We start from the raw sequence: 17,983 nt of genomic DNA, 5'->3' as shown, positions 1-17,983 counted from the left end.
AATCGCAGCGTAGAAAACAGGTTAGCTTGTGGGGTCTGATTGGGGGCGGAAAAGCACTTCTACTCCTCTCATTCTTGTAAACTCCTGAGACTATCAACCCAATTTACTTAGCCTGTCATCATAGAAAAACCCACTTATCTGAAGAATCAATTTAGTGAATCCTCACTGTACTGCATTCTGGTTTTCTTTTATGACCAAAATGAATAACATCACATTATACATCATCTGCCACCTTGTTGCACACTCTTAACCTATCTGTATGTCTTTGCAGTCTGTTCGTGTCATTCTCATAACTTATATTCCCACCTAGTCTTACATTGTCAGAAAACTAAGGTACATTAGTAGCTGAATATCCGAGGCCCAACCACTGATATTTGGAGCACACCACTGATTATAGTGTGCCAACTTGAAAGTGTCCTGTTTATTTTTACTTCCTGATTGTCTTTTTTTTAAAAGCATATTTTTATTCACGTTTTTCCATTTTATACATAATACAAAACCGCAAAACAGTGTAAAACACCAATACACCCATACAACACCCAAAACATAACCTCACCCCTCACAAAACGTAAACCCTCCCCCTCTTTCCCCCCGCCCCTTTAGCAACTAACGGTGACTAGCTCCTTAAAATACAGAATAAGTAGCTGCCATCTCAAGTAAAACCTCTCAATTGCTCCCCTCATGGTGTTCTTGACTTTCTCGAGGTATAGGAACTCCAGCAGATATCCCAGCCGTGCTGAGACACTGGGCAGAGAAGCAGACCTCCACCCCAGCAGCAGTCGTCTCCGGGCAATCAGCATGGCCTAGGTCGGAACATTGGCTCCAGTGCCCATCTGCAGCTCCAGCGAGTCTGACACCCCAAACATGGCCACTAAAGGACAAGGCTCCTGTTCAACTTTCAGAATCGCCGACATGGTGCTAAAGAAGGAGACCCAAAACCCACAAGCTAGGGGCAAGAACCAAACTTGTGCACATGGTTGGCCAGACCCCCTGAGTAGCACCTGCATTTATCTCCTACCCCCCCTCAAGGAAGGGGCTCAGTCTGGACCTAGTCAGGTGTGCCCTATAAACTACTTGGAGTTGGACAGCCTCGTTCCACACAGCATCCAAAATGGACCCTAATTCCTCCTCCCACCAGGCCTTAGCGCCCTCCACTGACACTGCATCCTCCAATATAATCCGTCCATAAATACCGGAAGTGCTCCCTTCCCCTGCGAAAGAAAGAACCCTCTCCATTAGAGAGGTTGGCGGCATCACGGGGAATTTTGGAAAAATTAGTTTTGTAAAGTTGCGAACTTGTAAATGTCTGAATAAGTCAGTTTGCGAGTGCCCAAACGTCTCCGACAAATCTGAACTGGCAAACTGCCCCTCCAGGACCAGATCGCCAATTTTCTCTGATCGCTCCCCCTCCCATCCCCCGAAAATGACATCCAATCTCGCTGGCTCAAATAGATGCTTTGCCCAAATCAGAGCTACTGACCCCAGTTTAAAATGTTGTCAAAGTTGTTTCCATATCTTCACAGTGTAGACAACTACTGGAATCACCAAATACATTGCCAGTGAGAATGGGAGTGAGGCCATCGCTAATGCCCTCAGAATAGACCCTCTACGCAACTTTGATTTAATCTGTATCCACATAGCTTCTGGATCGCTACACCAACCGAACACCTTCTCCGCATTGACAGCCCAGTAATAAAATATCAGGTTCAGTAACAGCAAGCCCTCTGACTGTCTATTCCTTTGAAAGACTATCCTTCGAATTCTCGCGGTCTTGCCTGCCCATATAAAGGAAGTAATCAACTTTCCTGCTTCGTGTCTGTTAACCATCGATGCTACTCAATTGTCCCTAACTCCAGAAGTCAATACATTCTTCGGACCTCATTAATTCACTGTGTCTACTGATTTACGCAGTGTTGTTTTGAAATCTTAGTGGCAAAGTCTGCTTGTGAAATCAGCCATTTGAATTGAGTCGATTGGGCGCCATAGCCACGAAATGTAATGGTGTACCAATGCTCCACTCAGCGGAGTTGTGATGAAGCTCTAGTGACAAAGTACTCAATCATGACATACATGTGCAGCGTAGTTAGGCAGCTCCATGTGCCTTTGAGCCTCTATTTGGTTATATATTCAATCAACTTAGGCTGGTTTCCTGTTCGCCAATAATAGAAGGTAAATCGTGTTCATACCCGTGAGCCCGACATTAATAGTGGGAACTGTAGAATTGTACATCTTTGTTTTTGAAAAACAAGGAGTGCAGGGAAATGTAACATTGTCACTGTGAAAATGTGGTTTGTTCATTCATGTACTGGTTTAGCATACTGGGCTAAATCGCTGGCTTTTAAAGCAAACCAAGGCAGGCCAGCAGTACGGTTCAATTCCCGTACCAGCCTTCCCGAACAGGCGCCGGAATGTGGCGACTAGGGGCTTTTCACAGTAACTTCATTGAAGCTTGTGACAATAAGCGATTTTAATTTTTTACTGTATCTATATAAGCCACTTGATGGTCTTAGGTGGAACCTCTCTCACTTTCAGGTATTTTCAGACTCCCTGTGGGGAACATTCACATGTTAACAAAGAACAAAAGAACAAAGAAAAGTACAGCACAGGAACAGGCCCTTCGGCCCTCCAAGCCCGTGCCGACCATGCTGCCCGACTAAACTAAAATCTTCTACACTTCCTCTATTCCCATCCTATTCATATATTTATCAAGATGCCCCTTAAATGTCACTATCATCCCTGCTTCCACCACCTCCTCCGGCAGCGAGTTCCAGGCACCCACTACCCTCTGTGTAAAAAAACCTGCCTCGTACATCTACTCTAAACCTTGCCCTTCGCACCTTAAACCTATGCCCCCTAGTAATTGACCCCTCTACCCTGGGGAAAAGCCTCTGACAATCCACTCTGTCTATGCCCCTCATAATTTTGTAGACCTTTTTGAGGTCGCCCCTCAACCTCCGTTGTTCCAGTGAGAACAAACTGAGTTTATTCAACCGCTCCTCATAGCGGGCAACATCCTGGTAAATCTCTTCTGCACCCTCTCTAAAGCCTCCACATCCTTCTGGTAGTGTGGCGACCAGAATTGAACACTATACGCCAAGTGTGGCCTAACTAAGATTCTATACAGCTGCAACATGACTTGCCAATTCTTATACTCAATGCCCCGGGCAATGAAGGCAAGCATGCCGTATGCCTTCTTGACTACCTTCTCCACCTGTGTTGCCCCTTTCAGTGACCTGTGGACCTGCACACCTAGATCTCTCTGACTTTCAATACTCTTGAGGGTTCTACCGTTCACTGTATATTCGCTACCTGCATTAGACCTTCCAAAATGCATTACCTCACATTTGTCCGGATTAAACTCCATCTGCCATCTCTCCGCCCAAGTCTCCAAACGATCTAATCCTGCTGTATCCTCTGACAGTCCTCATCGCTATCCGCAATTCCACCAACCTTTGTGTCGTCTGCAAATTTACTAATCAGGTCTTATTTTTGGAACTGGTATGGGCTTGTTTACTTTGTGCTGATCGGGCTGGGCTGGTTTAGCTCACTGGGCTAAATCGCTGGCTTTTTAAAGCAGACCAAGCAGGCCAGCAGCACGGTTCGATTCCCATACCAGCCTCCTCGGACAGGCGCCAGAATGTGGCGACTAGGGGCTTTTCACAGTAACTTCATTTGAAGCCTACTCGTGACAATAAGCGATTTTCATTTTCATTTTCATTTGCATTGTTGTTATAATTCCTGAATTTTGCTGTTATTTTACTAAATATTTGGCAGAAGAAGATGCAATCCATGTTCAGGGAGTTGTGACATTTGCTGATATATCTGACCAGAACCTTTTCATCTGAGAGCATATAAATGCCCCTAATTTTAACAAAGGTCATCTTATATTTTTTTCACTTAAAGACGACAATAATAATAAAAAGCAACATTTGTGTTGTGACTTTTGCAACCACCAGATGTCTCAAAGCGCTTTGCAGCTAATTAAGTACTTTTGAGGTGTTGTTGCAATTGTAATGTAGGATATGCTGCAGCCAAGTTGTGCACATCAACCTCTCACAAGCAACAATGTGATAATGACAGGATAGTATGGTTTTGTGATGTTTTAAAAAAAATAAATTTAGAGTACCCAATTATTTTTCCAATTAAGGGGCAATTTAGTGTGGCCAATCTGCCTACCCAGCACATCTTTGGGTTGTGGGGGTGAAACCCACGCAGACACGGGGAGAATGTGCAAACTCCACACGGACAGTGACCTAGGGCCGGGATTCGAACCTGGGTCCTCAGCGCCGTAGGCAGCAATGCTAACCACTGTGCCACCGTGCTGCCCTGTTTTTGTGATGATGATTGAAGAATAAATATTGTCCAGGTCATTAGGGGCAGAATTTCCCCACATTTCTTCAGAGTGTCAGGCTCTCCTGGCACTCTTGGAAAAAATGAAAATGAGTGGGTGTGGTTTTCGCCATTTTGGCGGAGCTCAGTCTGATAGAGCGGCAAGGCCGGCTCCACAGATATTGGGGTGCCATCTTTAAAGGGCATCCCGATCAGCACAAAATAAACAATCCCCAGCTCCCCCAGAAACACAATCTTCTGATTCGAGGCGAGACTGCAACCAATTTGGATATGGCTGACCCCCTTCTCCAAAGTGGCCCAAGGGGAGGACACATAGATCAGTACTACTTGTTTTGTGCAGCTTGCGAGGGATCCTTGACACATTATAATCCGAGGTAGTGATGCGAACAAATGATGAAGAATTAGACTATCTAGAGGATCTATGATCACTCCAGGCTGAATGATGGCTAAACCCAGTGTAATGATGGCTTTGCACTCATACATCCAGTGTATGAGTGCAAAAGACAAGACTGAAGTATTCGCAGCTACCTTCAGCTTAGAGTATTGAGTGGACAAATGTTCTTGGCCTCTTCCTGTGGTCCTCGCCACGATTAATGACAATAAAAATGCTAAAGGGATAATTTAGAATATGAGAGTAAATACAAGAAATATAAGAAGAGATTGACAAGTATATAAAAAGGAAGAAGAAGTAGCTAAAGTAAATGTTGGTCTCTTAGGTGATGAGACTGGGGATTAATAATGGGAAACAAATAAGCAGCATAGAACAAGTAAGGGCAAAAAACGAGATGGAAACATAAACCAATCACTATTGCACAAGAAAATTACTGGGAAAACTATTGTGACTAAAGGCTGACAAGTCCCAATTCCTGATGGCCTGCATCACAGGTTCCTAAAATAAGTGTTGCAGAGATAGTGTATGCATTGGTTATAATCTTCCAAAATTCCCTTAAATTTTGGAATGAGCCCAGCAGATTAGAAAACTCAAGTGTAAGGTTATTTAAGAAAGGAGGGAAACGGAAAACAACCATGGGCGCGATTCCCCCAAAGAATTTCTAAATCCATTTGTGGTGGGTTTTTTCAGTGAGTTTCCTGCCGGTTATATCGGCGTGGTCTCCACCACTATTTAATGACATTGAGTCACTTTTTTGGGCCCTGGTGAGTTTCTCACCAGTTTAGCCCACACTTAGGGGTGGATTCTCCGACCCGGCGACCATTTCCATTGTCCGCATTTTGCCCGTGGAGATCTTGCGGGCGGGGCGGATGAATCCAGCCATTAAAAGGTTTTTTTTAGCACTGGGGAGCTGAATGCCAAGTTAGGGCTGCCTTTTTGAAAGGGTGCCTAAAGTGAACTTGGTTGTTCCCCACACACCCCACCCATGGGTAATGTCCCCCCCCCCCCCCCCCCACTCATGTGGGCACTACCCCACACCACCAGGTGAGGGCATCCCCACTTCAGGCCCCCAAGCCCCTGTACAGCACCTGTTCCCTTCCAGGAGCCCCATCCATCATCTCTCGCAATCTCCCAAGGCCCCTACTTACCTGCCTTGCACACCTCCACTCTTCAAACAACACCCTCTACTCTCCTTTCATGGGCATGGCCCCTCTTGCCCTCTGGTCCTTGGCAGTGCCATCCTGACACCTGAGCCTAACACCAGGGCAGTGCTCCTGCCTGCTTGGCAGTGCCACCCAGGCATTTTAGCAGTGCAAGGGTGGCAGTGCCATGATGCCATCTGGGCAGTGCCAAGGTGTCCGCCTCCCCAGGGGGAGGGCTAGAGAGCCACCCTGCACTGACCCTGATCACCTAGGGTTCTCTGATGGCCTGGAAGACCCCCAGGGTCCCGTTCCACTTGGTCCACATTTGTGTGGACCAGCACGGAACAATGCCCATGAAAAGAACTGGGGAGGCTGGTGGACCCGCAATGCCGGTCGGTGCTGGGTAATTTCGTCGAAGTTGGTTTGAAACCGGATTCGGCCGTCCCTTGCTGGGAGCATTCTGACTCCGACACCTTGCGGGTCTTGGATGAATCCCGCGAGGCGTGAAGACTGCTGGGATTCACCAGCCGCACCACCCTCAAAGGTCAGCGCAACGTAGGCGGTGGATTGTGCCTTATAGGTCAGTTAGCCCCTTACCTGTTATTGGAAAATGCTGGAATCTGTTGAGAAGCAAGTTGTTGGGGGGCATTGAGAAACTCCGAATGCAATCCAGCAGAGTCAACATGGTTTTATGAAAGGGACATCATGTTTGACAAATCTAGTATTTTCAGATGTAACAAACAGGGATTGGAGAACGGAAAACCGTAGTAGAGTAGTGTATTTGGACTTCTAAATGCGTTTGATAAGGTACCACAAAGTTTACTGATTACTCCATCAGTATTGGACAGTAAGAAGTCTTACAACACCAGGTTAAAGTCCAACAGGTTTGTTTCAAACACGAGCTTTCGGAGTGCAGCTCCTTCCTCGGGTGAATGGAAGAGTATGTTCCAGAAACATTTATATGGACAAAGTCAGAGATGCTGGACAATGCTTGGAATGCGAGCATTTGCAGGTAATCAAATCATTACAGATCCAGGGAGAGGGATAATCACAGGTTAAAGAGGTGTGAATTGTCTCAAGCCAGAACAGTTGGTGGGATTTTGCAAGTCCAGGCCAGATGGTGGGGGGTGGATGTAATGCGACATGAATCCAAGATACCAGTTGAGGCCGCACTCATGCGTACGGAACTTAGCTATAAGGTTTTGCTCGGCAATTCTGCGTTGTTGCGTGTCCTGAAGACCGCCTTGGAGAACGCTTACCCGGAGATCAGAGGCTGAATGCCCTTGACTGCTGAACTGTTCCCCGACTGGAAGGGAACATTCTTGCCTGGTGATTGTCGCATGATGCCCGTTCATTCGTTGTCGCAGTGTCTGCATGGTCTCGCCAATGTACCACGCTTCGAGACATCCTTTCCTGCAGTTTAAGAGGTAGGCTGCATTGGTCGCGTCGCACGAGTATGTGCCACGTACCTGGTGGGTGGTGTTACCACGTGTAATGGTGGTATCCAAGTCGATGATCTGGCATGTCTTGCAGAGATTGCCCTGGCAGGGTTGTGTGGTGTCGTGGTCGCTGTTCTGAAGGCTGGGTAATTTGTTGCAAACAATGGTTTGTTTGAGGTTATTGTGGGAAAATCCAAGATAGGAAAGCAGAATATTATTTAATCTGAGAGAGACCACAGAGTGATCTGGGTGTCCTCGAACATGAATCGTAAATGTTAGGTGCAGCATGTAATTCGGAAGGCCTTTATTACAATGGGGTTGGGCGGGAGTATAAAAATAGAGAAGTCTTCCTCCGCTTGAACATGGTATTGGTGATAGTACTGATTACAACTTCAGTCTCATTATTTAACGCTGGGTATAGTCACATTGGAGACAGTTCGCTAGGATGATTTCTAGGATGGAAGGGTTGTCTTTGAGGAAATGTTGAGCAGGTTGGAGCAATAATCATTGGAGTTTAGAAGAATGAGAGATTCTCTTACTGAAGCATGTAAGATTGTGAGGGGGCTTGCTTGGGTAGTTGCTGCAAGAATGTTTCCTCTCGGAGAAATCTAGAACAAGAGGACACAATTTGATGAAGATGAGGAGGAATTTCTTCTCTGAGGATCGTTAATCTTTGGCGGTTGGGTTATTGAATCTATTCAAGGCTGAGTTACATTGAGTTAATATTGATTTATGGGGAAGCGGTGGTACTGTGGTATTTTCTCTGGACTAATAATCTAGAGGCCCAGGGTAATGCTGAGGGGACCCAGGTTCGAATCCCACCAGAGTATATAGCGAAATTTTAATTTCAATAAAAATCTGGAATCAAAAGTCTAATGATGACCATTATCGGGGAAAAAATCCATCTGATTCACTGATGTCACCTGTGATTCCAGACCCACAATGGGCATGACACTTAAAAAATTCTCTCTGAAATGGTCTACTTTCAAGGGAATACTGTGAAATAAATGCTGGCCCTCAAACCTTCAATGATTAAAAAAATTCTTGACTGATAAGTCGGCAATGGTTGTGGGGGTCAGACAGGAAAGTGGAATTGAGGCCATGTTCTTATTTAATCGTGAAGTAGGATCCAGGTGCTAAATGGCCTATTCATCCTCCGATTTCTTATGTTCTTGTCAAAGGTGTACCAGGCATAACAGCACCTTGAGGATTCTCGAAGGGCATTAGAGACCCCGGGTAGTCGGGGAGAGGGCAGGCTGGTACCCTGGCACTCCCTGGGCACCTTGGCACTGACAGTCTGGCATCCTGGCCCTGCCACCCTGGTACTGCCAAGGTACTGGGGTACAGTCAGGGTGCCAGATTGACGATTCCTGGGTGCCAGGTTGCCACGAGAGGTTATCCAGAGGTTGGACGTTGGGGGGGGGGGGGGCTTGCCAATTAGAGGGAGTGTGAGGAGTCATTCCCAGAGGCCTGAAGAGGGGTGAAGGGGCAGGAAGAGCGGTGGTGGGGTGCTGAAAGGGGGCAGGAAGATCGAGGTTGCCGCTCAAAATGGCGCCCTGATCTGTGAACAGCTGTTCCTGCTGGCGAAAATAGCTCACTAGCAGGAAATCCCTCTGGGTGGCCTTGGCAGGGAGAAACTTCCCGAGGCCCAAAAAGATGGCAAAGTGCCATTAAATAGCAAGGTGAATTCGGAGCTGCAGCTACTGAGAAACAGCACGCCAAACTTGCGTTCAAGCGGACCTTAAACATTTGTCTGCTGAAACGCGACCAGTAAAATTTCAACTTTTAATGGTGCTAAGTTTTTGTGCTCATTTTTGGGTACATTAGATCCTTCGTATAACTGACACATAATGGACATACTTTTGTTGTTGTTGAGATATTCTAATATTGGACAAGAATGATTAGTTTGTGCTGCATTTCAATCATTTTAAATGCCTTTAAACCAATTTTGTGGAATTCAGAGTAAAATTTGGAAATTAACTGCACACTTACTAAATCATGTGTAACATTTGTGAAGGAATAAACTTTTATTTTTCTGTGGTGGCGACAGCAGGGCTTGCTGTAGTTGTACATCCTATGGCAGCAAACAGAATTACTTCTGTGGCAGTAATTATAGCTGTTTCCCAGCTCATAAAAAAGACATTAGTTAGGAATATCCAGTTTCATATTATTTAGTAGTTTGAAGGATAAGTGTTTTATTACAAGTTTGATGTGGAGTTTGCAGTAAAATAGCGAGATTATCTATATTTAATGAATGTTAAGAAATTTGGGCTCAAAACAACATTACCATTGGAAGGTGTTGAGGATGCCATATTAGGGAAACATGAGCCATGTGTATACCTCCCTGTGAAACAAAAAATAGTCATTGCATAATATATTTTCATACACTAAGAATAAACATTTTATTTTTATTAACCCACAAATGAACAAGAATACGTTTTATTTTATTTGTATTATGTAAAACGTTAACCTGCAGTAAATCACAATGCTTGTCACTTTGATATGATGCTCTGAATTTCTACTGTATCGTTCATGTTAAGGCATGTTGTGCACTTCAACAAATTGATCAGACACCATGCTGGCGAGTGACATAATCTATAGTTTTTGAGGCTGGGTTATGCAAATGAAATGACAAATTTCCTCCTGGTTTAACCTGTTAGAGGGTATAACATTCACAGAATCATAGATTTACGGTGCAGAATGAGGCCATTCAGCCCTTCGAGTTCGCAACGGCTCCTGGCAAGAGCACCCTACCTGAGCCCATGCCTCCACCCCATCCCATAACCCAGTAACACCACTCAACTTTTTGGACAATTTAGCATGGCCAATCCACCTAACCTCTACATCTTTGAACTGTGGGAGGAAACCAGAGCATCTGGAGGAAATGGGGAAAAAATACAAACTCCACACAGGCAGTCACCCGAGGCCGAAATTGAACCCAGGTCCCTTGTGAGGCAGCAGTGCTAACCACTGTGCCACCCATGCTCGGTATATTTATACATTGTGCATTGAGTAGTAGCACACCGGTTTTTCACCATGGTTCACAACTTGGTAAGTTCTAGTTCTCAGTTACAAATTGAGATGCTAAGCAGATAAAGTGTGAAACTGAATCCATACCTCTTTTGAAAACCATTTACCGGGTCTTTGGATTAGGTCATCAACTAGCTCTGTAGCTGGGAATAATGTAGGAAAGGAATAACAAAACATTTCAAAAATCAATCATACACAAATACAATTTGTGGTTCAATTAATTCTCTAAAATGAAAAGTGCAGAGCTAAGTAGTTATTGGTTATAACTCAGCCAACTAGTTACTGCCATGTATCAAGTGAATTTAACTCTTAATATCATTTGATTGCAATCCTGATTAGAGATCATTGTTCTGAAGTGATGGCCTGGGTTTCGTTGGGCTGACAGGGGTTCTCACCCACCAGTCAGAGAAATGGCAGAGAACCACTGTCAGCTGTGTGGGAAAGCCCAACAGAATCCAGTGTCCTCAGGCATTTAAATGGCCACTATTGAGCCTTTCCTCTGATAGAAGTTCCCAGCGGCAAAAGTGCAGTCAATCAGAAACTGACAGTTTCTTCTGCTGCAAACAGCGGCAATGCACCCATGGAGGTCTAGGATCATCCTGCAATCCCAGACCAAAGGTGAATGAAGGCAGAATGGGGGGGGGGGGGGGGGGGGGGGGGGGGGGGGGTGGGTCAAGGTGTGGGTGTTACAGAGAGGGAGTTGCAGACAAAGGCACAGGGTGACTTTTGGTGTCCTTGCACTTCTTGATGCCGGGTCTCTCGAGTGCCTAATAGTGAGGAGCGTCCCAGGACGCTGCTTTCAAATGTTATAGGGATTGCTGGAGTGGCCTTCCAAGGGTGCAGAAAGGTCGTGCAGCTTCCATTTAATCCCTGAATGTTGTCAATTGGCTCGTTAATGAACATTATTGATAGCTCAACCTGCAGCGGCTGGGTATCCCGCATCTGTCCCTTTTACCATCTGACTTAATTGGAGCGAGGTTTTGCTGCCGCTGGGAGACTAAAGCAGGGCCTTTCCACGATTGAAGGGGCCTGGCTGCCATGTTTCCAGCTGTGACGTGCTGCAGAATGTCCATCTGATGGCATTGTTTCTACTTCCACAACATAACCTGCTGAGTATTTCAGTATTTTCTGTTTTATCCCATTTATTATATTGGCTCTTTAACCACCAAGGCACTCATTTAAATACATTGGGAATAATTTGCATTAGAACATTCATCCACTGTCCGTAAAGGAATCACCACTGAATGTCTCAGTATTTCTGTAACCTTTGCCAATGTTTTGCTTTTAGGTGTCTAGCAAGAAGAATCCTCCTCCACTGACATCTTCAGACCCAGATGGTTCCTATCTTGGAATTCTGCCCACTTGTACATTAAATGCTGCTGATAAATCTAAACAAGTGCTTATTGGTCCATCCCCGGTTCATCATCTTCAGTCTGACGTGGCCCAGCATTTGCCAAACCAGAATCATCTTCATCAAGTTCAGCCTACTGAGAGTTTTCCGTCCCAAATCGTTGTCAGATAAAAACTGGAAGTACAATTCAGGGAGAGCCAGTTGTAGGAAGACATTACAATATGAACGAACAGGAAGATATAGGTGCTGTGCGGGCTGGTACTTCTTGTGATAAAGATGGCAGCCAACCTTCCCACTATGGATGGCTGAGAAATAGAGAGACTGATAATAACAATCAATTCACTATTGTACAAAATGGGCATTTCAAACTGTTAACTGAACACAATGTGTACTCTGGAATGATTCATGATCCAGCAATAAATGATCAAATGGGAATAATGGCTGGAGATATTTTGCACGGAAAGAAACTGCAGGTTGACCAAAAGCAGCAGCTAATGTGTCAGAAAATGGAGCTGGAGCTGGAGAAAGAAAAACTGCAGAGATTGCTCACTCAGCACGAAAACCTGCTCCTTCGAAAACAACAGCAATTACATGAGTCAAGGTTGAATTACAGCAGGTGAGAATTTAATTGAACCTTGAACTTCCTAATGGAGGTCATTTACCCATTGAAATTAGTCTTTACTAGATTGGAAACCAAGTTTAATTAAAATATCAATGTTGCTCATTGATTGCAACCGTTTTGAACCCCTTTCTTGGTACAACTTTAATAGGTTTGAACAAACTGGATCCCATGTGGCAACAACTTGGACAGTGTTTCAGTTTTAACTGCTCTTAATTCTTGTTGAAATTTCACACCTGCCTGGCATTCTGAATGCTAACACATTTAGAACAGCTGCAATTCAGCAGGGATTTTAACAACATGATAAAATAATTATCAGTAATTGACAGATACAGCAAACCTCAAAGACATTTTGCGTCGTAACCAAAATACTTTGCTGTATTAATAGTCCAAATTCAAACATTGAGATCCCAAAGTTCAATTAATTCTGTAGTGAAAAAATTCCCACATAATTAGTTTTTATTTTTAGCCTATGGATTTTTGCTAAGTATCCAAGTGAATTTTCAATATTTTAATGCAAGATATCAATATTCATTTTAATTTTTGGAAATCTGGAGTATCAGGAGAAAATAAACTTTTAGGATTGTGTGGCTGATTGTGACAGGCTGTAGCGAATTTGAGAAGAATAAGGAGGGATAGTCCACTACAGCCACAGTCCCCGAGGATGACATTTGTGACTTTGATCAAGGCCTTTCCAGTGCTGTGGCTGGCTCAGGTACCTGTTTGAAGAGATTCAAACATGGAGTTGAAGGTAAGATGATTTGCGAGGTGACAATGTAGTCAAGAATTTTAAAGAAGAGAAGTGAAGGTGGTGGTTTCCAAATAAAGAATTATTAATGGTGGAGTTTTTGCAGACAAAAGAATACAGTGTTTTAAGGGGCCTCACCGGTAGCATGGTGGTTAGCATCAATGCTTCACAGCTCCAGGGTCCCAGGTTCGATTCCCGGCTGGGTCACTGTCTGTGTGGAGTCTGCACGTCCTCCCCGTGTGCGCGTGGGTTTTCCTCCGGGTGCTCCGGTTTCCCCCACAGTCCAAAGATGTGCGGGTTAGGTGGATTGGCCATGCTAAATTACCCGTAGTGTAAGGTTAATGGGGGTTTGTTGGGTTACGGGTATACGGGTTACGTGGGTTTAAGTGGGGGTGATCATTGTTCGGCACAACATCGAGGGCCGAAGGGCCTGTTCTGTGCTGTACTGTTCTATGTTCTATGTTCTAGTGTTGTCATAAATTTAATATTCATCTGATGAATCATATAAATTACTGTTTTGGGATAAATGCTGGACTTGGAATTTAATCGCTGATTCTTCGTCTCTTGGAAGAGTAAGTATGTGTGTGCTGATAAAAATTATACATGGTGTCTTATGAGGTATGAGTTTGAATGGGAGTAGCTGGGGCATTTTATTATTTTTCTCATTTAATCTTTGAGTTGATTTTTTTCTGAATACTTATTAAACAACTGCAGAGTAATGATGAGCTGAGTTATCTGTGTGCGATAGTTGTTACATGGTTCAGTTTCAACTCCTTTACATGATTTCCCTTACATTTATTTCACTCAGTAACTCATTCAAGACATTGCTACAATTCTGTCATCAGGAGATACTGCTCAATACTAAATCAATAATAAGAAGAAGTACATAAATGTTAAGGTTAGTCCTAGTTCACTTGTCTGGATTTCCTCCCCTCACCCTGCCCAACACCCACAATCTTCTTTGAAAAAAAAATTAACCTTTGAGTACAGCCTGGGTGTTTTACTGCAGAACGATATCTATTTTGCAAATTCAGGAGTCAGTAATGATAATCTGGAACACAGCTCTAATTTTTTAACTTTGCTTTGCTGGACATTGATTTAATCCGTGCCTCCTTTTACTTGGTCGAAAATCTGAGGACCTGTGTATTCATTTTAGTACCATAACATGCCAGTGCATTTTCTTGCTGAGTCTTTCAGGCCATACCTGCATATATGTGTGTTTGGGTGTATGGATATTAGAAGAAATGGAATGAACTCTGTTTTCAGTATCTGTAGTGTGTAGAAACTTGCCCATCAAGGTGGCAAAGTTACTAGAGGCACCCCTCTACATCAAAATATATAGAAATGAAATTCAAACATTGATTGTAACTTCCTAAAATTGCAATATTACAGGGGCAGCACCGTGGTGCAGTGGTTAGCATGGCACCAAGGACCCAGGTTCGACCCTGGCCCCGGGTCACTGTCCGTGTGGAGTTTGCACATTCTCCCCTTGTCTACGTGGGTCTCACCCCCACAAACGAAGATGTGCAGGATAGGTGGATGACCACGCTAAATTGTCCCTTAATTGAAAAAAAATAATGGGTACTCATATTTTATTATAAAAATTTACAATATTATGTGTATTATGCCATAATAAATGGATGATTTTTGACTGAAGTTCACGACTGCAATTTGAGGTGAGTACAGTAGTTTTTGTTTATAAGTTTAGAGTACCCAATTATTTTTTCTCATTAAGGGTAATTTAGCGTGGCCAATCCCACTACAGGGATATCTTTGGGTTGTGGGGGTGAGACCCATGCAGACACGGGGAGAATGTGCAAACTCCATATGGACAGTGCCCAGAGCCGGAATCGAACCCGGGTCCTTAATGCGTTGAGGCAGCAGTGCTATAATCACTGTGCCAGAGTTGAGTATAGTAGTGCCTGTACTGTCAATATTCTGGATTATTTCCCTGATTTTCCTCTCATCATTTTATTCTTGCTCAAGTGACCAAATGTTTATAGATTTCTGTGTGATTTGAAGTAGGCTATCTATCTTTGAGGGTTTATTGACAGATAAGTTATTGAACTGACTCTGAATTACCAGGCAGAAGTTTTTCAATACTGTGATATTCACGTTTGTAGAAAGTGAAGAATCCATTTCAGTGTTTGAAGTTCGTCATATCTCCTCAGAATATACAGCAGATTAATTCATACCAGGTTACTTTCTAGCAATATGGTTTGCACTTTCCTAATTATGTTTACACAATTAGGGACTTGGAGCATTGGTACAGTTTGCTATGGAAAAAAATCTGGGGTGGAATTCTCTCGACCTAACCGCCGGGTCAGAGGAATCGCACCGGCGCCGCGCGAATTGTGCGATGCTGCTCCGACACCGGGACGCCATTTTCCTTGCGTGGCAAAGCGGGCGCCCGCGCATGGCATCCGGCTGCTCGGCGAATTGCCGGAAAACGGTCGCAGCGGCTGGAGCAGGGATTCTCGGGCCGGAATGGCCAGCCACGACCGGATGTCACGACGGCGCTGTTCTAATATGATATAAAGCAGCGTCAGCCAGTCGTGCTGGCTGACGCTGCAGTGGGAGGTGGGTGACGGTGTTGAGTTGGGCACAGGAGGGGTGGGTTGCTTGATGGCGTTGGGAAGGGGGGAGCGGCACGGCCGTGTCTGCGGGCAATGTGGCAGAGGCTGCTTGGGGTGGGGAAGGACGCGGTGGGGTCGACAAAGGCTGCGGGCGGCCACGGCTTGCCATGGCAGGGCAGATCCAACGGCCAGACCCCATGACCGGCGGAACACGCGGCTGTCACACCCAACCTATTCACTGTCGCGGCGCAGGCGGCCTGGCACCCCCAGCGGTTATGGCCAGGGCGGCACCACACGGGAGCCCCCCGCTGAGGGCAGTGCCATCAGATCGTGGCCCTGGCAGGGGGGCACGGCCGACAGGTCTCAGGGCCACTGAGGGGGCAGGGGTGGGGCGCGTGCTGCCAACCGGGTCCGGCCATGTAGCCCACGGCACCTGGTTGTGGAGGGGGGCATACCAGTTCTGAAACTCTGTCTACTCCCACCCTCCACAGATAGTATAATGTTTGGCCGCTGTGGTGGGGCTGCTTCCCGCATGAGGCCCTGTGGAGCTGGAGCACGGGCATGATAGGGAGGTGACGGAGGCCTGTTGCAGTGCAGCGGGCTGCATTACGGCACGTGCAGGCCGTCCAGGCGCAGGGCCACACGCCCGAGAGGTTCAGGAGGAGCACCACACCGTGGGGAGCCACAGCACGAGGAGGAGGAGGGTGTCCTACGGCACGGAGGCGTCCGATTGCCACAACGTGTGTACCGGCCCCGCATGTCCTTCGAGGTCTGACACCTGATGGCCACACCTGGCACTGCGTAGAACCGGGGGTGGACATGCCCTTCTGGTGGCCGTTAAGGTGACGGTCTTCCTCAAACTTCTTCGCGATGGGGTCGTTCCAGTCACTGAGTGGGGACCTGTCCGGCATCTCCCAGCCATCGGTGCACAGGTGCGTCCGGGCAGTCACCGATGCCCTGTACGACATCGCGGACTGGTACATACAGTTCCCGTGAACTGCACCCACAGGAAGCCCGCGCAGCGGGTTTTGCCGCTGTTGCCCCCGGATACCCATGGTGCAGGGGGCGATCCGATGGATGTGCCATGCGGCCCCACGTCGGAGGAAAGGGTCATGTGCCCTGAACAGGAAGGGTACATATTCATTGAACGTGCAGGGTGGACTGTGACCCACAGGATGACGATCCTGAACGTCTGCGCCAGGTACCCTGGCCGTGTGCATGACTCCCTTTATACTCTCCCATTGTAATTCCCGCCATGTTCGAGGGACACCCCCGTCCCCACCACCCCCTGCCCAGTGCGGCTGGTGACTGGGTGACGGGGGTATCCACTTGTGGCTTGTGGCGTGGGGCCTATCCGGAGGCTACAGATCGATGCGGAGCGCCACTACATGATGCCCATGAAGCATCCCGGAAAGTGCTCGATGAGGTGCTTTGGGCTGCTGAAGATGCGCTTTTGGTGCCTGGACCTGCTCTGGGGAGGCCCTCCAGTACCCGTGGTGAGGGTCGGCCGCATCGTTGTGGTCTGCTGCGTCCGCACAACATAGCCCAGCAGTGGGTGTGATGAGCTGGAGGAGGAGGATGGTCAGGATGAGGGGAACTCTTCTCCCAGATGAGGGGGATGGTGAGGGGGAAGCAGATGCACGGGACATGGGGGATGGACGGCAACAGGAGGCTGCCCAGTGTCGCCAGCTGGGCCAGCAGGAGGGGTCATTGTAGCTGCCCGTTCGGCGACCACGGTGGGGGCAAGCAGGATGGGCATGGGCACAGACAGCAGAGTTAGCACCTCCCTCACCACTGACCACCCTCACCTCCCTCACCACGACCAGCCGAATTCTCCCTCACCACTGACCACCCCTCCCCTCCCCCACCACCGACCACCCTCACCTCCCCACGACCGACCGACCAACCTCACCTCCCCACCAACCGACCACCCTCACCTCCCCCACCACCGACCACCCTCACCTCCCCCACCACCGACCACCCTCAATCACCCTCACCTCCCCCACCATCGACCACCCTCACCTCCCCAACCACCGACCACCCTCACCTCCCCCACCATTGACCACCCTCACCTCCCCAACCACCGACCACCCTCACCTTCCCCACCACCGACCACCCGCACCTCCCCACTCAAAGACCAGCCTCACCTCCCACACCACCATATCACCCGCTTGCATACGATCCCTCCATGACACATACACCTGCGGCCACAATGGGATGGGGCAAACGGTTGATGGTGTAAGCAGGTCTGGTACAAGGCATGGAGGATGATGACAGCCCCACTGTACGATGGGCCTCCGAGCCATACATCTTCGACATTGTCTGCTCATGGCCGCA

The 17,983-nt window shown here is 46.9% G+C and overlaps 1 protein-coding gene across 1 annotated transcript in view; it reads left to right on the top strand.

Annotated features, from left to right (window-relative positions):
• Positions 1-17,983, top strand: part of kiaa1328 (KIAA1328 ortholog) — a 248,031-nt gene that overhangs the window by 117,404 nt on the left and 112,644 nt on the right. The window contains 2 exon segments of the mRNA XM_038790679.1: positions 11,641-11,871; positions 11,874-12,319. Coding sequence (XP_038646607.1) covers positions 11,641-11,871; positions 11,874-12,319 — 677 coding nt within the window.

Source organism: Scyliorhinus canicula, chromosome 3 (assembly GCF_902713615.1).
Source record: "Scyliorhinus canicula chromosome 3, sScyCan1.1, whole genome shotgun sequence".
Classification (NCBI taxonomy): Eukaryota; Metazoa; Chordata; class Chondrichthyes; order Carcharhiniformes; family Scyliorhinidae; genus Scyliorhinus; species Scyliorhinus canicula.
The sequence above is the reverse complement of the archived record's forward strand: the minus strand, read 5'-3'. Positions and strand labels throughout refer to the sequence as shown.